Genomic DNA, 15,645 nt, shown 5'->3' on the forward strand with positions numbered 1-15,645 from the left:
AAACAGGTAGCTAAATTTTAATATAATCCTGGTAAATATTTTGAAAAGAAAACCATTATTTGACAACCCATGATTTTGGCTTAAACTTTATAGTTATTGATTTTATGTACAAGAGATACTTTTATTAACATAAAACAATTTTATGCTTTACCCATGATTTAAATTTGATAAAGTGCAAGTAAGCTATCCTAACATATTCCAGGAAGGTAAAAGTTGTTATTACTGAAATTAAATCACTTAAACCTGAATTTCAAAATTCCTGGAATTGAATGAAAATAAGAACACATCATACCAAAACTTATGGAACACAATGAAGGCGGTCCTCAGGGGAAAATTCATAGCATTCAAAGCCTTCATAAAAAAGACAGCAAGACCCCAAATCAATAACCTAACCATCCACCTAAAGGCACTGGAAAAACAAGAAAAATCCAACCCAAAGAGCTACAGAAGGAAAGAAATAATTAAAATCAGAGCAGAAATCAATGAATTGGAAACCAAGGAAACAATTAAGACAATTGACAAAACAAAGAGCTGGTTCTTTGAAAAAATAAACAAGATTGACAAACTCTTGGCCAATTTGATCAAGCAAAAAAGGGAGAAGCTTCAAATTTACAAAATTCAAAATGAAAAAGGAGAGATCACAACAGACATAAGTGAAATTGGGAGACTCATCAGGACTTATTTCAAAAACCTCTATTCCACAAAACTGGATAATATGGAGGAGATGGATAAATTCCTGGATGCATACCATCTACCAAAGCTAAACTCAGAAAAGATTGATCACCTCAATGAACCCATCACACTCATGGAGATTGAAAAAGTAATAGAAAACCTCCCCCAAAAGAAAAGTCCAGGACCAGATGGCTTCTCAGTTGAATTCTAACAAACCTTCATGGAAGAACTCAAACTAATCTTCTTTAAAGTGTGAATTGAAGAACAGGGAGAGCTACCCAACTCCTTTTATGAAGCTAGTATCACCCTAATTCCAAAACCAGGCAGAGATGCCACAAAAAAGGAAACTACTGGCCTATTTCCCTAATGAACTTAGATGCAAAGATCCTAAACAAAATCCTGTAAACCGAATCCAACAATACATCCCAAGCATTATCCACCTTGACCAAGGGGGATTCATCCCAGGAACACAAGGGTGGTTCAACATATGGAAATCTGTCAAAAACAAGGTTAAACATAAAATCCACATGATCATTTCAATAGATGCAGAAAAGGCCTTTGACAAGGTACAACATCACTTCATGATCAAAACATTGGAGAGAATTGGCATGGTTGGTACATATCTTAACATAATAAAGGCAATATACAAAGCTCCAAAGGCCCAAATAATACTTAATGGAGAGAGACTGGAGGAATTCCCATTAAGATCAGGAACAAGACAGGGTTGCCCACTCTCACCTCTGCTTTTCAATATAGTATTCGAAGCCCTAGCTCAAGCAATAAGACAGCAGAAGTAAATAAAAGGGATACAACTTGGAAAGGAAGAAGTTAAGTTAGTTCTATTAGCTGGTGACATGACAGTAATATGTAAGATACCTGAGAGACTCCATCCCAAAACTCCTGAAGGAGATTAACTCCTATAGAAAAGTTGAAGGATACAAAATCAATGCACAAAAATCAGTAGCATTTTTATGTGCAAGTGACAAAGATACAGAGAAAGTAAAAAGGGACATAGTCCCATTTTCAATAGCAACAAAAAAATATAAAATACCTTGGAATAACGCTAACAAAGGAAGTGAAAGATCTATATAATGAAAACATAAAAACACTCAAAAAAGAAATTGAGGAGGACTTGAGAAAATGGAATGACTTCCCATGCTTCTGGATAGGCAGAATTAACATTGTGAAGATGACAATCCTACCAAAGGCAATATATAGATTTAATGCAATTCCAATTAAGATCCCTACAGTATTCTTCACACAGAGAGAAAAAATGATGTCAAATTTCATATGCAAAGGCAGAAGGCCTCGCATATCCAAACATATCCTCAGCAAAAGAAATACCTCTGGTGGCATCACCATACTGGATCTAAAGCTATATTACAAAGCCATAGTAAGAAAAACAGCATGTACTGGCATAAAAACAGGAGTATAGACCAATGGAATAGACTTGAGGACCCAGACTTTGGGTCAAGCAACTATAGCTGCTTGATATTTGACAAAGGCCCGAACAATATAGGCTGGAAAAAAGACAGCATCTTCAACAAATGCTGCTGTACAAACTGAATAACCACATGCAGGACACTGAAACTTGATCCACACATTTCACCCTGTACTACACTCAAATCCAAATGGATCAAAACCTCAATATACGACCAGAAACTCGGCTACTACTGGAAGAAAATTTAGGAAGTACTTTCCATGAGAGAGGAATGGAAAAAGACTTCCTGAACAAAACCCCAATAGCTTATGATCTTAAACATTCACTCAACCAATGGGATCACATGAAGCTGAAGAGTTTCTTTTTTTTTTTTTTTGTGGGAAAAAAAAGATTTATTTTGGCTTATAGGCTCAAGGGGGAAGTTCCATGATGGCAGGGAAAATGATGACATGAGCAGAGGGTGGACATCACTCCCTGGCCAACATAAGGTGGACCATAGCAACAGGAAAGTATGCCAAACACTGGCAAGCAGAAACTGGCTATAACACCTATATGCCTGCCCCCAACAATACACTGCCTCCAGAAGGCATTAATTCTCAAATCTCCATCAGCTGGGAACCTAGCATTCAGAACACCCAAGTTTATAGGGGACACCTGAATCAAATCACTACAGTCACCTTGTGCACCTGGCTTACATGGGTCCTGGAAAATTGAACCTGGACTTTTGGCTTTGCAGGCAAGTGCCTTAACTGCTAAGCCATCTCCTCAGGTCCACAGTTTCTTTAGTTCTAAGCGTGTGTCTAATAGTGTAGCAAATATTTATGTGTAATCTGAAGAGTTTCTTTACAGACAAGCATACAATAAGCAAAGCCAATAGATTACCCACAGAATGGGAGGAAATATTTGCAGGATATCCAACTGATAGAGGCCTAATCTCTAGAATCTACAAAGAACCCAAAAATCGAAACAGTAAGAAGTCAAACACCCCACTCACAAAATGGGGCAAAGAGCTGAACAGATAGTTCACAGAGGAAGAAATACAAATGGCAAGAAAATGTTCATCATCCCTAATCATCAGAGAAATGTGAATTAAAACAACCATGAGATTCCACATGATAGCAAACATCAAAAAATCAAATGAAAATAGATGTGGGCAAGGATGTGGTGAGGTAGGAACACTCATCCCCTGTTGGTGGGAATGTAGGAATGTACAACCACTTTAGAAAGCAATATGGAGACTCCTGAAAAAGCTGACTGTAGAGATATCAACAGACCCAGTTATTCCCTTACTGGGCATCTACCTTAAAACCTTCAAACCACAGACCAGAGGGATTTGATCAGCCATGTTTGTAGTGGCTCAATTCGTAATAGCTAAGAGCTGGAATCAACCCAGATGTCCATCACTAGAAGAATGGATAACTAAGATGTGGTATATTTACACAATGCAATTCTATACAGCAGCAAGAAAAAATGACACAATGAAATTTGAGGAAAAATTATTGAACCTGGAACAGATCATTCTCAGTGAACTTACCCAATCACAGAAAAAATATTGCCACATTATCTCACTCATATACAGCACCTAACCTGAATCTACCCAAGATACCTTACACACCCAGCAAGCATCTCATGGACGAGACCACTAGGATGGATGTGGGGGAAGAGAGGGCTTCAGAGGGCTGGGAAACACAAATCTGGATCCAAATGGCAATGGTACCATAAAATTACCATAAATACCATAAAAGGTAAAATACCATTAAAAATACCATAAAAGGCAGACCAAATGGCTGAACCTTCACCAGGCCCTTACAGGAAACACCTGAACCACAAGACAATGGAGAGGGTAGGATCAAGTCTAACCTAAATCCTCTACATCTTCCCTCTCTCCCTTCATTCCTCCCTCTCCCTCTCTTTCGCTCTCCTCTCTAACTCTTGTATATTAATCTTTTTCCTCATTTTCTTAGTGGGCACTGACCTATAACTCCCAGTACCAGCATGGGGCTACCACCCACAATGAGCTTTTAATCAGAGAAACCTACAAGGTTTCCTAAAAGAATGACAGATTTCTGTCAGAGCATTGATGACCCACCAAAGGGTAGTGGTAAGACCCTATTGCTGAAGACACCATATGTAGCTGACAAGTAAAATGGAACAGCATGGCTGGAAGCCAGGAGAGAGTCAGTCTCCAGACAGTCAGCATGTCTAGTGCCAGAAGGTGCTACATGGGCGACTGGGAGAAACGACTAATATCTGTCCAAGCAACTCATGGTCCAACCTACTTAGCAGCAAATAACCTGGTGTGATGCCCACACATGTGCAATAGTGGCACAAAGCCATGGTGGGGAACCAACTCCTCTTGATTTGGCTAACTGATCCCCTCAGTGGTACAGGACCCAGAGCTGGAGCTGGGAAACAAGTCAGAACCATATCCAAACACTAGCCCACTCTCCAATATCAAGCTACCATCAATCATGGGCTACAAGAGGGCCTACTCCTATTAAACTTTCTCTCTCTCTAAAAAAATATAAAAATAAATAAAGTTTATCTCATTTGTACTGGTGCTAACTTACTTTCCATTGAAGAATCTTATCTTTATCAGATAGATGCAGATCCTAAGGAGAGAGCTACCCCATCACACCTAAAAAGGGCCCCAGGTGAAACTAAGGAAAATTGGTGAAACAAGCAAGGGTGCTGTTTTCCTGGTGAACTGGATACCAGCACAAGGTGGAAGGAGACCAACACAGAGAAAAATCAACTCCTACCAAATCAGAGAGCCAGAGCCTCAGAGGCCCCAAACACCTCATCACTGAAGCAGAGCAAAAATGAACCCAACATGGCTCAGGGAAATTTTGTGGAAGAGGGGGCGGAAAGAATGTCAGAGTCACATGTTGGGTCATGATATGCAGAGACATATATCGTACCAATAACTGTGGGTTAACTCCACAATTCATGACCAGTATACCTCAACAAGGAGGGGCCAATGGGGAGGGGTAGGTCACGGATGAGCCTAATAATGGTACCACACTGCCTGTATTTGCTGAATAGAAAACTAATTTTTTTTTAATTTTATTTATTTATTTGAGAGCGACAGACACAGAGAGAAGGACAGAGAGAGGGAGAGAGAGAGAGAATGGGCGCGCCAGGGCCTCCAGCCTCTGCAAACGAACTCCAGACGCGTGCGCCCCCTTGTGCATCTGGCTAACGTGGGACCTGGGGAACCGAGCCTTGAACCGGGGTCCTTAGCTTCACAGGCAAGCGCTTAACCGCTAAGCCATCTCTCCAGCCCAGAAAACTAATTTTAAAAAAAAATCACAATGTCTTTAAGTAAGAGTACTTCACTTTTGGAAATTAGCCACTTCTATGTGAACCTTTATCTTAAGAATAATTAAAACCTTGATGAAAAGAGGAACCTAATTTACTTTCCTGAGAGAGTCCTAAAGCCAGTTTTATAATCCTTAAATCATAATAAATTAGTATCAGTGACCTGTTAATGAGTGAGGCCTTATTGTAAGACTCAGTTTCTCCAGTTATTAAAACCTTGACATAAGGTAAACGTTAGATTTAGTCCAGTTAAATGTTTCAATGCAGGGGCCATTACCCTGATATACACATTAGGAAAGCATGATGCTTGTCTTATGTAAGGAGTTTGTTATTTGATCAAATACCTTGACTCAGTTTACCTATTTGACATTTTGTCTAGTGAGAAATTTTATCTAACAGATGTGACTTTAGGTGTTCAAAAGAGAAGAACTAAAGAGAACCACAGTTATATGTTGTACTCCTTTTTCTTTGTCAGAGACAATTGGCCATTTTGTCTCTAGTCAGAGTCTGGGGGACACATGGCTTAAACTTGCATGGGGTCTGAGATAAAGGGAATTCTATTCATTTTTTTTTTGAGACCAGCTTTCCATGAATTTAAGTAGCATATGTTGGATGAAAGACTAAAATGAAATTACAGAGCAGAGAGATAAGTATCCTGACATTCCTTTTCTTATTTTGAAGTTGCTTGTTGTTACGTAGCAAATTTACCCATTTGTAAAACACAAGGTGATAGACTCTTGTCTATGTTTAACCTGGCTAAACCTCCAATTATATCTGTACTTATGACTTTGTGACCCACCAAGCATAGGCATCACCTGTGTCTAATATAAGATGAATGTAGATTAAGACTATATCCCTGTATAGAACTTTTAGAGTATCCTTAAGTGTCTGTAAACAGCTGAAAAATCTCTAACTTTATCATGGCATTTAGGTTTACCTTGAAAATTCCTTGCAACATACATGCATCTTTATTTACATACTTTAACATTCTTATCTAAGTACCACTCAAAAAGCATTTTTAACGAGCATTCTATGTCCCAACGTTGAAAAATTCCTTCCCAGTTTCTTTAATCAATTCATCTCATCCCATTGTTAACCACCTATGTTATAAGGCTATTATGAAAAACTACACCAAATTAACTAATCCTATTACTTACTAACAAGCAAGTAGTCTAAAGACAATTTTATGTCATTAATACCAATAAGACACTAAACTAAGGCAAATATTGTTGTTATCTTGAGGCAGGCTGGCCTAAAAGTCAGGTCAGTTGCTTCTTCCTTTTAAGTACTTTACAATTGTTTTAATACCTGACAATTATAAGTTACCACTTTAGAGAGAATTTTGTTGTTTTTCATAATCCTCTATGAAAGTTGAAGTTGACCTAGAACATAAATTCAGTAATTATATTTATGATATCGTGTAACAAAGTTGACTTTTTTTTTCTTTCTTGCCACTTTTTGATGTGCTGTTGTGGCTGGGCAGGGAACCAGATGTGGGTTTGGTGTCTCTTTTGGGTGTAACTGCCAGCACCTATAAAGGAGGGGATTAGGAAGGGAGGAAAGACTTCATCCAGTGGAGAGGCTCTTCTGTGAGGTTCCTCTAGGTCACAAAATAAGGGATTTGATCAGGGTGTCTGGTCCTAGGGAGAAAAGCAAATTTTTTTAACCTCTAGTATTTAGGTGACAGATCCCCTGGTGGCCATTTTACATTGTAGATAGGCCATTTAGAGGAACAAAATGTAATACATCTGACTTTTTTAACATTTACCCCATTGTTACAGGCAACTGCTTTGATGTCTTTCCAGTGTGCAAGGCAGAGTCCTAAAGGGGAGGAAGGAATCTGTCCTGTGTTATTGAGTCAGGGGAGGATCATCTGTACGATTAGGGCAATGACAAGACACACAAGTGTTACACAGACACCGGCCCCCCCCCCCCCAAAAAAAAGAAGCATGTTACAGCATCAGGCTCATATTCGTGGTGGCCAGAAGAGTCTGAGTCCTTTAGGGGATGACTCAGTAATTCAAACATGGTATGGATGGGAGCAGATCTCCCCAGCAGGTTTGCTCTGTCTTCCAGGAAGGAGCCCTCACTCAAATGAGGGGGCAATACGCCTTGAGTCTCCTCCAGGTCTGCCCACATGGTGTGTCCACCAGGGTTGTATGACCAGAGTAGCAGAGGCCAGTAAGATAAAAAGCAGATATAAAGGGAAGAGGAAGGAAGGGAGGAGGGTACTTAATAGGTTGGTATTATATATATGTAAATAGAAGAATAGATTAACGGGGTTGAAAAGGCCCAAAGTGAGGTCAGGGGAAGAGATTGAGTAAAGGAAAGGTGGAGGGAGGGCTAATAAAAACCTAAGAGGATGCAAATAAATCATATGGAATCTTCCATTTTTGGACAATGGAACACTCAGGAGCCATAGATTTTTGTTAGAAAATTTTCAGTGCCAGGGATGGGATACCTCCAGTGAGTTGTTTGCCAGGGAGGTCCCTGATGCCTCCAAAACACTATAGGCCATTGCCAAGGCCCTTGGGTTCCCACCAGGAATAGATGGAAGACCCTATTGCTGAAGACTCCACATACTTAGGCTGCAAGGCTACTGAGAAATCCTGCTGGAACTGAGCTGATAAACTCCTCCATGTAGACCAGCTGACAGAAAGCTGGAAGAAGCCATTCTACATGTAGTTCAATGGGAGAAACAGGTATCACCAGTGAAGATACTCAACAGAGGACACTGCAAGCCTTATAACTGGCAAGCCAGACCAAATTAGCCAACCAGTGCAATAGTGGCACGTCTGTCATGGTGGAAACCAACTGCCCTCTAATTGGACTGGCAGCCCGCTCCATGGGGGGAAACACATCCCTGATACTGAAAACTTAAAACAGGGGTAGTCATGAGCCCTAGGAGTGCAACATCTGCTGATGTGGGAAAAATGTATATACTATGCTTATCAAACTGCCCAGTAAGAACTTCTCTTAATATTTATACCCGCATATTAATGCTGCTCTCACTTTGGGTAGAGAATCTTCTCTTTCAGATGGAAGTGACCTTGGGATGACTCAGAAGGTATCATAATGCTGTTAAGAAGTAACTGGAGTACTGAGCAACATCTCGATCACACCTTCCAAGGCTCAGGGTCTAATGTGGAAGAGGTGGCAGAAAGAATGTAAGAGCCAAAGGAAGGGTAGGACTCCTTATAACGTGCTCCCTCCAGACATAAAGTGGCCTGGATATCCATGACCTCATAGTGCCTGACACTACCTACACAAGACCATCATAAGAGGAGGAAAAGGCTATGACATCAAAATAAAAGAGAGACTGATTGAGATAGGGATGGGATATGATGGAGAATGGAATTCCAAAGGGAAAGTGGGGGGGGGGGTGTGGAGGGAGGGTATTACCATGGGATATATTTATGATCATGGAAAATGTTAATAAAAATTGAGAATAAAAAATAAAAAAATGAAAATGTAAAAAAAATGAAATACAGATGCTGCAGATGCAGCTGGCTGACAAAAAGAAGAGAAAGGAAAGAGAAAGGGAATGGAGAGGTGTTGACAAACAAGCACAGGTTATAGAAGTAAAGTTTAGCACATTAAATATGAAGATTGCCTCATAACTTATGAAGGTATATCCACCCGCACACCGATTGACCACCTGGACAAGAATGCCTCAAACAGGGCAGCAGTCTGCCAGGTTCCCATTATTCCACGTTGGGCGACTTCAGCCTGGGAACATCAAAACATTTACATGTTCCATGTTCTTAGTTCTTTCTTAGTGTATGATTCCTGTTTTCATGTGCTTGTTGTTTCCTGGTCCTTGGTTGTACTCCTCCTCCCCAGCCTCCCACTCCAGATTTCAATGTCTGAACATCAGGCCAGGATTGCCAAAACCTGAACCAAGCTGTGCTTTGTCTATCCAGAAAATTGTGACGTCATTCTTCACCTCTTTGCTTAAAATTCTTGTAGCCAGGCAAGTGTAAGGTCTGTTTATAGTTACCATAGGAACAGGCTATAACCTGTGGGAGGAGCTTCAGAAGGACAGAACTTCAGAGGGGGCAGACAAATCCTAAATCCAGCACAATAAGACAAGGTGTCCCTCTTCTGGAAGGCACTCAAAACAGCCCTGGAACCCACTTTACAAGGTTTATGATGCCTTTGTGACTGAACACTGTTGAATACTCTAGGACCTTTCCCTGAGATTAATCCACGGACATGGATTTGTGGAGTTTTCACATTTCCTGAGTTGTAATGGTGGTTAAGTCATTGTCTGCTCATCCCAGGTTACTTTAATGCCATCTGTACCTCAAATAGTCACACTTATCCTCAGTGTCAAGCATAGTGATCCCATTGCAAGGTCACAAAACACCTTACCTTATTTTGTTTTTATACAAAATTAAAGTGTTTTCATAAACTTAATAACTGTACAGTCCCAAAAGTTATCATCTGAAATGTCTAAATTGGGCCTAGAGAGAAGGCCCAGTGGTTAAGGAGCTTGTTGGCAAATGCAAACCTCCCAGGTTCAGTTCCCCAGCACCCACATAAAGCAGGATGGACAAGGTGGCACATACATCTGGAGTTAATTTTCAGTGGCTAGTGGCCTTGTTGCTCACATTTTCTGTCTTTACCTTCCTCTTTCGTTCTCTCAAGTAAATAATTAAAATGACTAAATTATATGCAATAAGGTTCTAGAATAAGCTATTCTGAAGCAGAGTTCTCTATCTGTCGATTTCTGCAACACCTTATGCGCTCTCAAAAACAAAGTGGGTGAGAAGCCTAGGACTAGTGGTTGTTTGTTAAACTATATGTGCAGAAAGAAACTATTCCCTTAATATTATCGTCAGACATTCTCTCCAAAATAGAAAATGATGAACCAATATCCTAATGAGTATATGTGTAATAATTCTCAATGAAATATTTCAAGCTTCATTTTTGAATGTTTCAATTATATTAATAGAGACAGAAGATCTCTGGGGTTCACACTCAGTCCACTCCATTGCACTTCATATGCTCCTGGTCTTTGAGTGATCCTGTCTAAAAAATTGGATGGCCTTGATGAGGAGGAAACCCAAGGTTGTCCCCCTACCTCCACATGAAGGTATACACACACACACACACACACACACACAAAATCAAAGAATATTTTTCTGACAAAGTTACAGAGGAATGGTTCAACCTAAACAAATCAATACAAATAAATGGACTCAAACACAAAAATAAGATCATCATAACTGTCACAACGTGCTCGTTTTTACAAAACTATAATACTCATTCACTGATAGACCTGATGAAAGTGGGAATGGCAGTAACCTATCTCAACACATCATAAGACCAAGATGATATGCACTTGAGCAGAACGGCAAAATTAAAAAAAAAATAGCCCAAGATATTACAGGCATTCCTATACACAAATATCAAAGTGTTGAGGAAGAAATCAGAGAAACAACCTCACAATCATCTCAAGAATTGAAATGACTTGCAGTATGTTTAACCAAGGAGCTAGAGACCTTTGCAATGAAAACTTAAAAGAAAATCTCAAGAAAGATATTGAAGAATAAAATTACATGGGAATATCACATGCTCATTTCAGAGTGGTATATTTGTCATGATTCACTACAGTAAATACAATAATGAATAAAAGTCTATTATATTGGCATACACATTAAGGGGTAAGTGGTGAAAGTTGTCTACACAGTGGAGTTGCTGAGAACTCAGTTGATGAGCAAGATCTTTCAGCAGTCTCAAGCTAGTGTTGGAAGCCAGAAGACTTGTGGACAGTCACTGCTCTTCATCCCACATTGGAAGACTGGATTTGCTAGATTCTGCTGTTGACAAGGGATGTGTTAGCTGCGGCGACATCAAGATAAGTGCTCTTACAGGCAAGCAACCAGTGCTGATTTTTCCCTGGGTATGTTTATAACTAGCCTGTATCCAGAAGTTGGTGCCCACTCTGGGGTAGGTCATAACTCCCCACAACTATTGCATCCTGGAAATACCATCAAAGTCCTGCCCAGAGTGATGCATATTAATTTCTCCCAGATTCAATCAGGTTGACAATGAGACTGACCATCACACCACTTTAAGTGAATTTCACATCAATAAGATATTCAATCATAATATTTTCTTTATAATATTGTCAATGTATATTTATTGCTTACTTATTGGGGGGGGGGGGCAAAATGTTTGAATAGAAGAAATATCAGGAAATAAAATCTTGATTTAGATTTAAAAGTACAGAGGATAGTTTCCTTTTTTTTGGCAATAAACTAGCCATTTTTATATGAGAGAGTGAGAGGAGAGAGAGAGAGAGAAAGAGAGAGAATTGACATACCAAGGCCTTCAGCTACCACAACCGAACTCCACACATGTGCACCGCTTTGTGCACATGTGCAACCTGTGTGCTTGTATCCTCTTGTGTCTGGCTTATGTGGAATCTGGAGAGTCAAACATGAATTCTTAGATTTTGTAGGCAAGTACCTTAAAACCTATGCCATTTCTACAGGCTGAAGGTAGAGTTTTGAATGTTAGAGACAAAAAAACAACATGGCACTAACATGAGCAAACTGATCATAGTGCTATAATTCAGGAAGAAGAGGGAAAGAGAGAGGGAAAGAGAGAGAGAGAGAGGAAGAAGGAAGCAAAAAGAAATGAAAAAAAGAGAGAACAAGGGGAGGGGGATTATGACTTCTCGTTTTGTTTCCGTCACACACTTCTCCCTGGCATGTTTCATGGTGGTGGTTCTACAACGTTCCTCGATCACATCACACTCTCCAGATTAAGAATCTGCTCATATGAGCCTGATGAGAACTTTTTACATTCAATTCATTGAATTTAAATTCAACCCACCATGGTCTTAATGAATATTTCTTTACTGGTTTTTGAATATTTTATAGCTGGATGATTATATGAGCATGACAAAATAATTTTGCTATACCCAAATAGTACATATTTATATCTGAAACATTAATACTTGAGAAATGTAATGCAGTGCAACTCCCCATATTATAGAAAGCCCATAAATTGTCAGAAAATGATACATTCCTGGTCACTCTGACTCTAGCCCATCATTTTTTTTTTCTGGTTCCATTTATCTGAATGAATTTGACACTTAATATTCCCTTTCTTCCCTTTTGAATGAAGGTTACACAAATTGAAGGTGCATAGTGGTTAAACTTTGTCAATATAAGAGATGTTGGACTGAAAATTCCAAACTAATTGTTCAAAATTACACATAGTACAGTGTCTAAATTTCCTTTGTACTGCAGCATTTTCAAAGGAAACTATCGGTAACAATCATGTGTACATTTTCACACTGCTTTAATGATTGCCTGGTGTGAAGAATATATGAGAATGATGTTAGGGGCTTATTCTGGCTATAATGGGTGTTTAATGTGAGTGGTTCATTTTGGGAATATAATAACCTGGAAGAATGGCATCGACAAGTAATATTCCTCTTAGAGCTCTCCCACTATCCGAGGGCCATGGGTTATTTCATATGAACAAGTAAAGCAGAAGTTGGAAACCTTGGTGTACTGGCTGAGGAGCAGGAAGGGGCAGAAGGCTGGGAAGCATGCAGACATTGCAACACTGGCATTGACCAGCCACCTAGTGGTTACACCAGAGAAAGAGTAACATACAACTAAGATGATAGAGATCATATATAAGAGCACAAAGCTGCTCACCAGGGCAAGGATGCTCTGGGTAGCCCTGGCCTCAGGTGATGACCGAGGAGACAGGGAGCTGTGAATGTGTTGGACCATCTGCTTGTGCTTTGTGAGCATAAGGACCATGGAGCCACTGGCCCACATCATGATTCCCAAACACACGACATCAATGGAGGCAAATATGATTGCATAGAATATCTTTGTTAGACTGTGAATATCTACAATGTGACAGTATACAACATCTGTAAATCCTGTGCTATTTTTTGTCCCCAAGATGTCTATCACAATCGTGGGAATATAGGCATTTATCAGCAGTTGCAGGACCCAGCACAGACCCAAGGAGGAACCAATGACTTTGGGGGCTCTGAACTTGAGCTGTCCCCACTTGGAATTGCTGGGGCTGATTGTGATGACCTGACAGACACTCAAGAGTGATGTGGAACCAAGGGACACTCCTCTGGCCACTCTGTGGAAATAAAAGATGAGTTTGCACAGAATATCATCTAGAAAATAACTCACACCAAAGGCAGTCATTGTCTGGGGGATTCCTTTAAAGAGAAGAACCATGAAGTTGGCCCAGGTCAGGTGCTTGACAATCAGATCTGTGGGCTTCATCCGTCTCCCCGAGAAGTCAGTGAGAACAAAGTAGCCAAGGCAGGCGCAGTTCCCCAGGACTCCCAGTGCCGTCTGTGACAGGAACATGATCCCCATGGTCAGGTTTGTGGAGGACATCTGTCACCTTCCTGGATTGTCTCTCAGTATCAGAGCACAGGACTCTTCACCGACAAGAGGCGCTACTTCCTGTATGACATGTAAAATATTCCAGCCACCTGTAAGCATAACTTCTATTAATAAGTGATAATAAATTTACTTTTTGTCATAAGTTTCTTAGTATTTCCTAGTTTTTCAGATGTAGAAAGATATTATTCATGTTATTTCCATGAAACATAAACCATATATTTTTCATGCTTTGTGTCAAGGTTTTTTCATCATGCTTTACAAATAATATCTGACTAAAATTTAACAATACCTTGTCCAAAGTTTCAAATTTTGAGATATATGATGAGTGCAAATATGCTTCATGTTTTCTAGAGCCACTATAGGAAATCAGCGCAGATTTGCTGGAATTCAAGTGTCTGCAACAAATGAAAAAACACCCCTCAGAATATAGGAAAGAATATTGTTTTCTTGGTACATGCCAGTTATTTCAATTTACGTTCTTTCTCCTTTTATGAATTATTTCTTAAGTATTTTTTTTAAAAAAACCTCCTTGAGCATCCTTTTTTGTTTGTTGTTTTTTGACATAGGATTTCACTCTCTACTTTTTTTTTCCTTTTTCAACGTGGAGTCTCACAGTAGCCCAAGCTGACCTGGAACTCATTTTGTGCTTCCAGGCTGGCCTGTGACTTGCAGCTATCCTCCTACCTATGCATCTCAAGTACTCATATTAAAGCTTGCACCACCATGTCCAGTCCTTGCACATATTTTTATGTAGTCTCTTAATTATGAAATTGTCTGCTGGCCAATAACATATATTTTTAAAATGCAAGTATCAAAAGACAATAGTGGGGCTGTAGAGATTGTTCAGTGGTTAAAGATGCTTTTTTGAAAGCCTGATTGCCTGGATTTGAATCCCTAGTAGCCATATAAAGTGAGATGCACAAATTGGTGTGTGCATTTGGTGTTCATTTTCAGGGCCAAGGGGTCCTGATACAGCTCTACCTCTTTCTTGCAACCTAATAAATATTTTTTAATAAGACAATAGTTGATACGTTATAGTAATTTTGACAGTTAAATCATTAGTAATGGTGTTGAGTGAAAAGTGGCTTGATATTAGGATGGCATACATGATATGTAATGCTTTCTCAAAATTTTTATTCATTAGTTTGTAAGGAGAGAGAGAGCAAGAGATAGAGTGAGAGAAAGAGAAAGAGCAAGAGCAAGAGTGAGAGCAAGAGAGAGAGAGAGAGAGAGAGAGAGAGGAAAGACAGAAAAAGAGAATGTGCATGCCAGGGCCTACGACCACTACAAACCAACTCCAGTTGTTTGGGAAATCTTTTATTTACTACAGGACAAAAATATCTGTGACAATCATTTCTACTAAGCATTGAAAAGGGTCAAATTGCTTGAGCAGCCAGAGCCCTTGGAATCCAATGCTGCAGAGACGGAAACATTTTACCCACACTATGTCAGACTAAGTCTGCTGATGGGTGAGAAACCTCACTGGGAACATTGCAACGTGAATCTTTCAGAGTCTGCTTTTATGTATGTAATTATGAAATTGAATTCTTGTTTCTGTTCCTGTCCTCAAGGATGACAGAAAGCTTGTCACTGTGCCAACTGGAGCAAGTGATTCCAGGATAGAAATGAATGCTGTTATCAGCCCTGTAATGTGTGGACAGAAAATCCAGGACACTGAATCCAGCTGTCTATGCACTATGGGAATGGCTCCCATAGGTCACTAAAATCTGCCAGCAATTGTAGGCATCTCTTTCAATAGAATGTGACAGGACCCCAGCAGAAAAAGAAGAGAAACTGAATTCTGAA

The 15,645-nt window shown here is 39.7% G+C and overlaps 1 protein-coding gene across 1 annotated transcript; it reads right to left on the reverse strand.

Moving 5' to 3' along the window:
* Positions 1 to 12,888: 12,888 nt before the first annotated feature.
* LOC101613994 (vomeronasal type-1 receptor 4-like) lies at positions 12,889 to 13,830 on the reverse strand. The gene has a single exon (XM_004672736.2). The coding sequence runs from the start codon at positions 13,828 to 13,830 to the stop codon at positions 12,889 to 12,891; it is 942 nt and encodes a 313-aa protein (XP_004672793.2).
* Positions 13,831 to 15,645: the final 1,815 nt, after the last annotated feature.

Source organism: Jaculus jaculus, chromosome 14 (assembly GCF_020740685.1).
Source record: "Jaculus jaculus isolate mJacJac1 chromosome 14, mJacJac1.mat.Y.cur, whole genome shotgun sequence".
In the NCBI taxonomy this organism is placed as follows: Eukaryota; Metazoa; Chordata; class Mammalia; order Rodentia; family Dipodidae; genus Jaculus; species Jaculus jaculus.

Bases quoted from the DNA above. Each gene is read 5' to 3' on its own strand.
- LOC101613994 (XM_004672736.2), bottom strand. From the start codon at position 13,830: ATGTCCTCCACAAACCTGACCATGGGGATCATGTTCCTGTCACAGACG.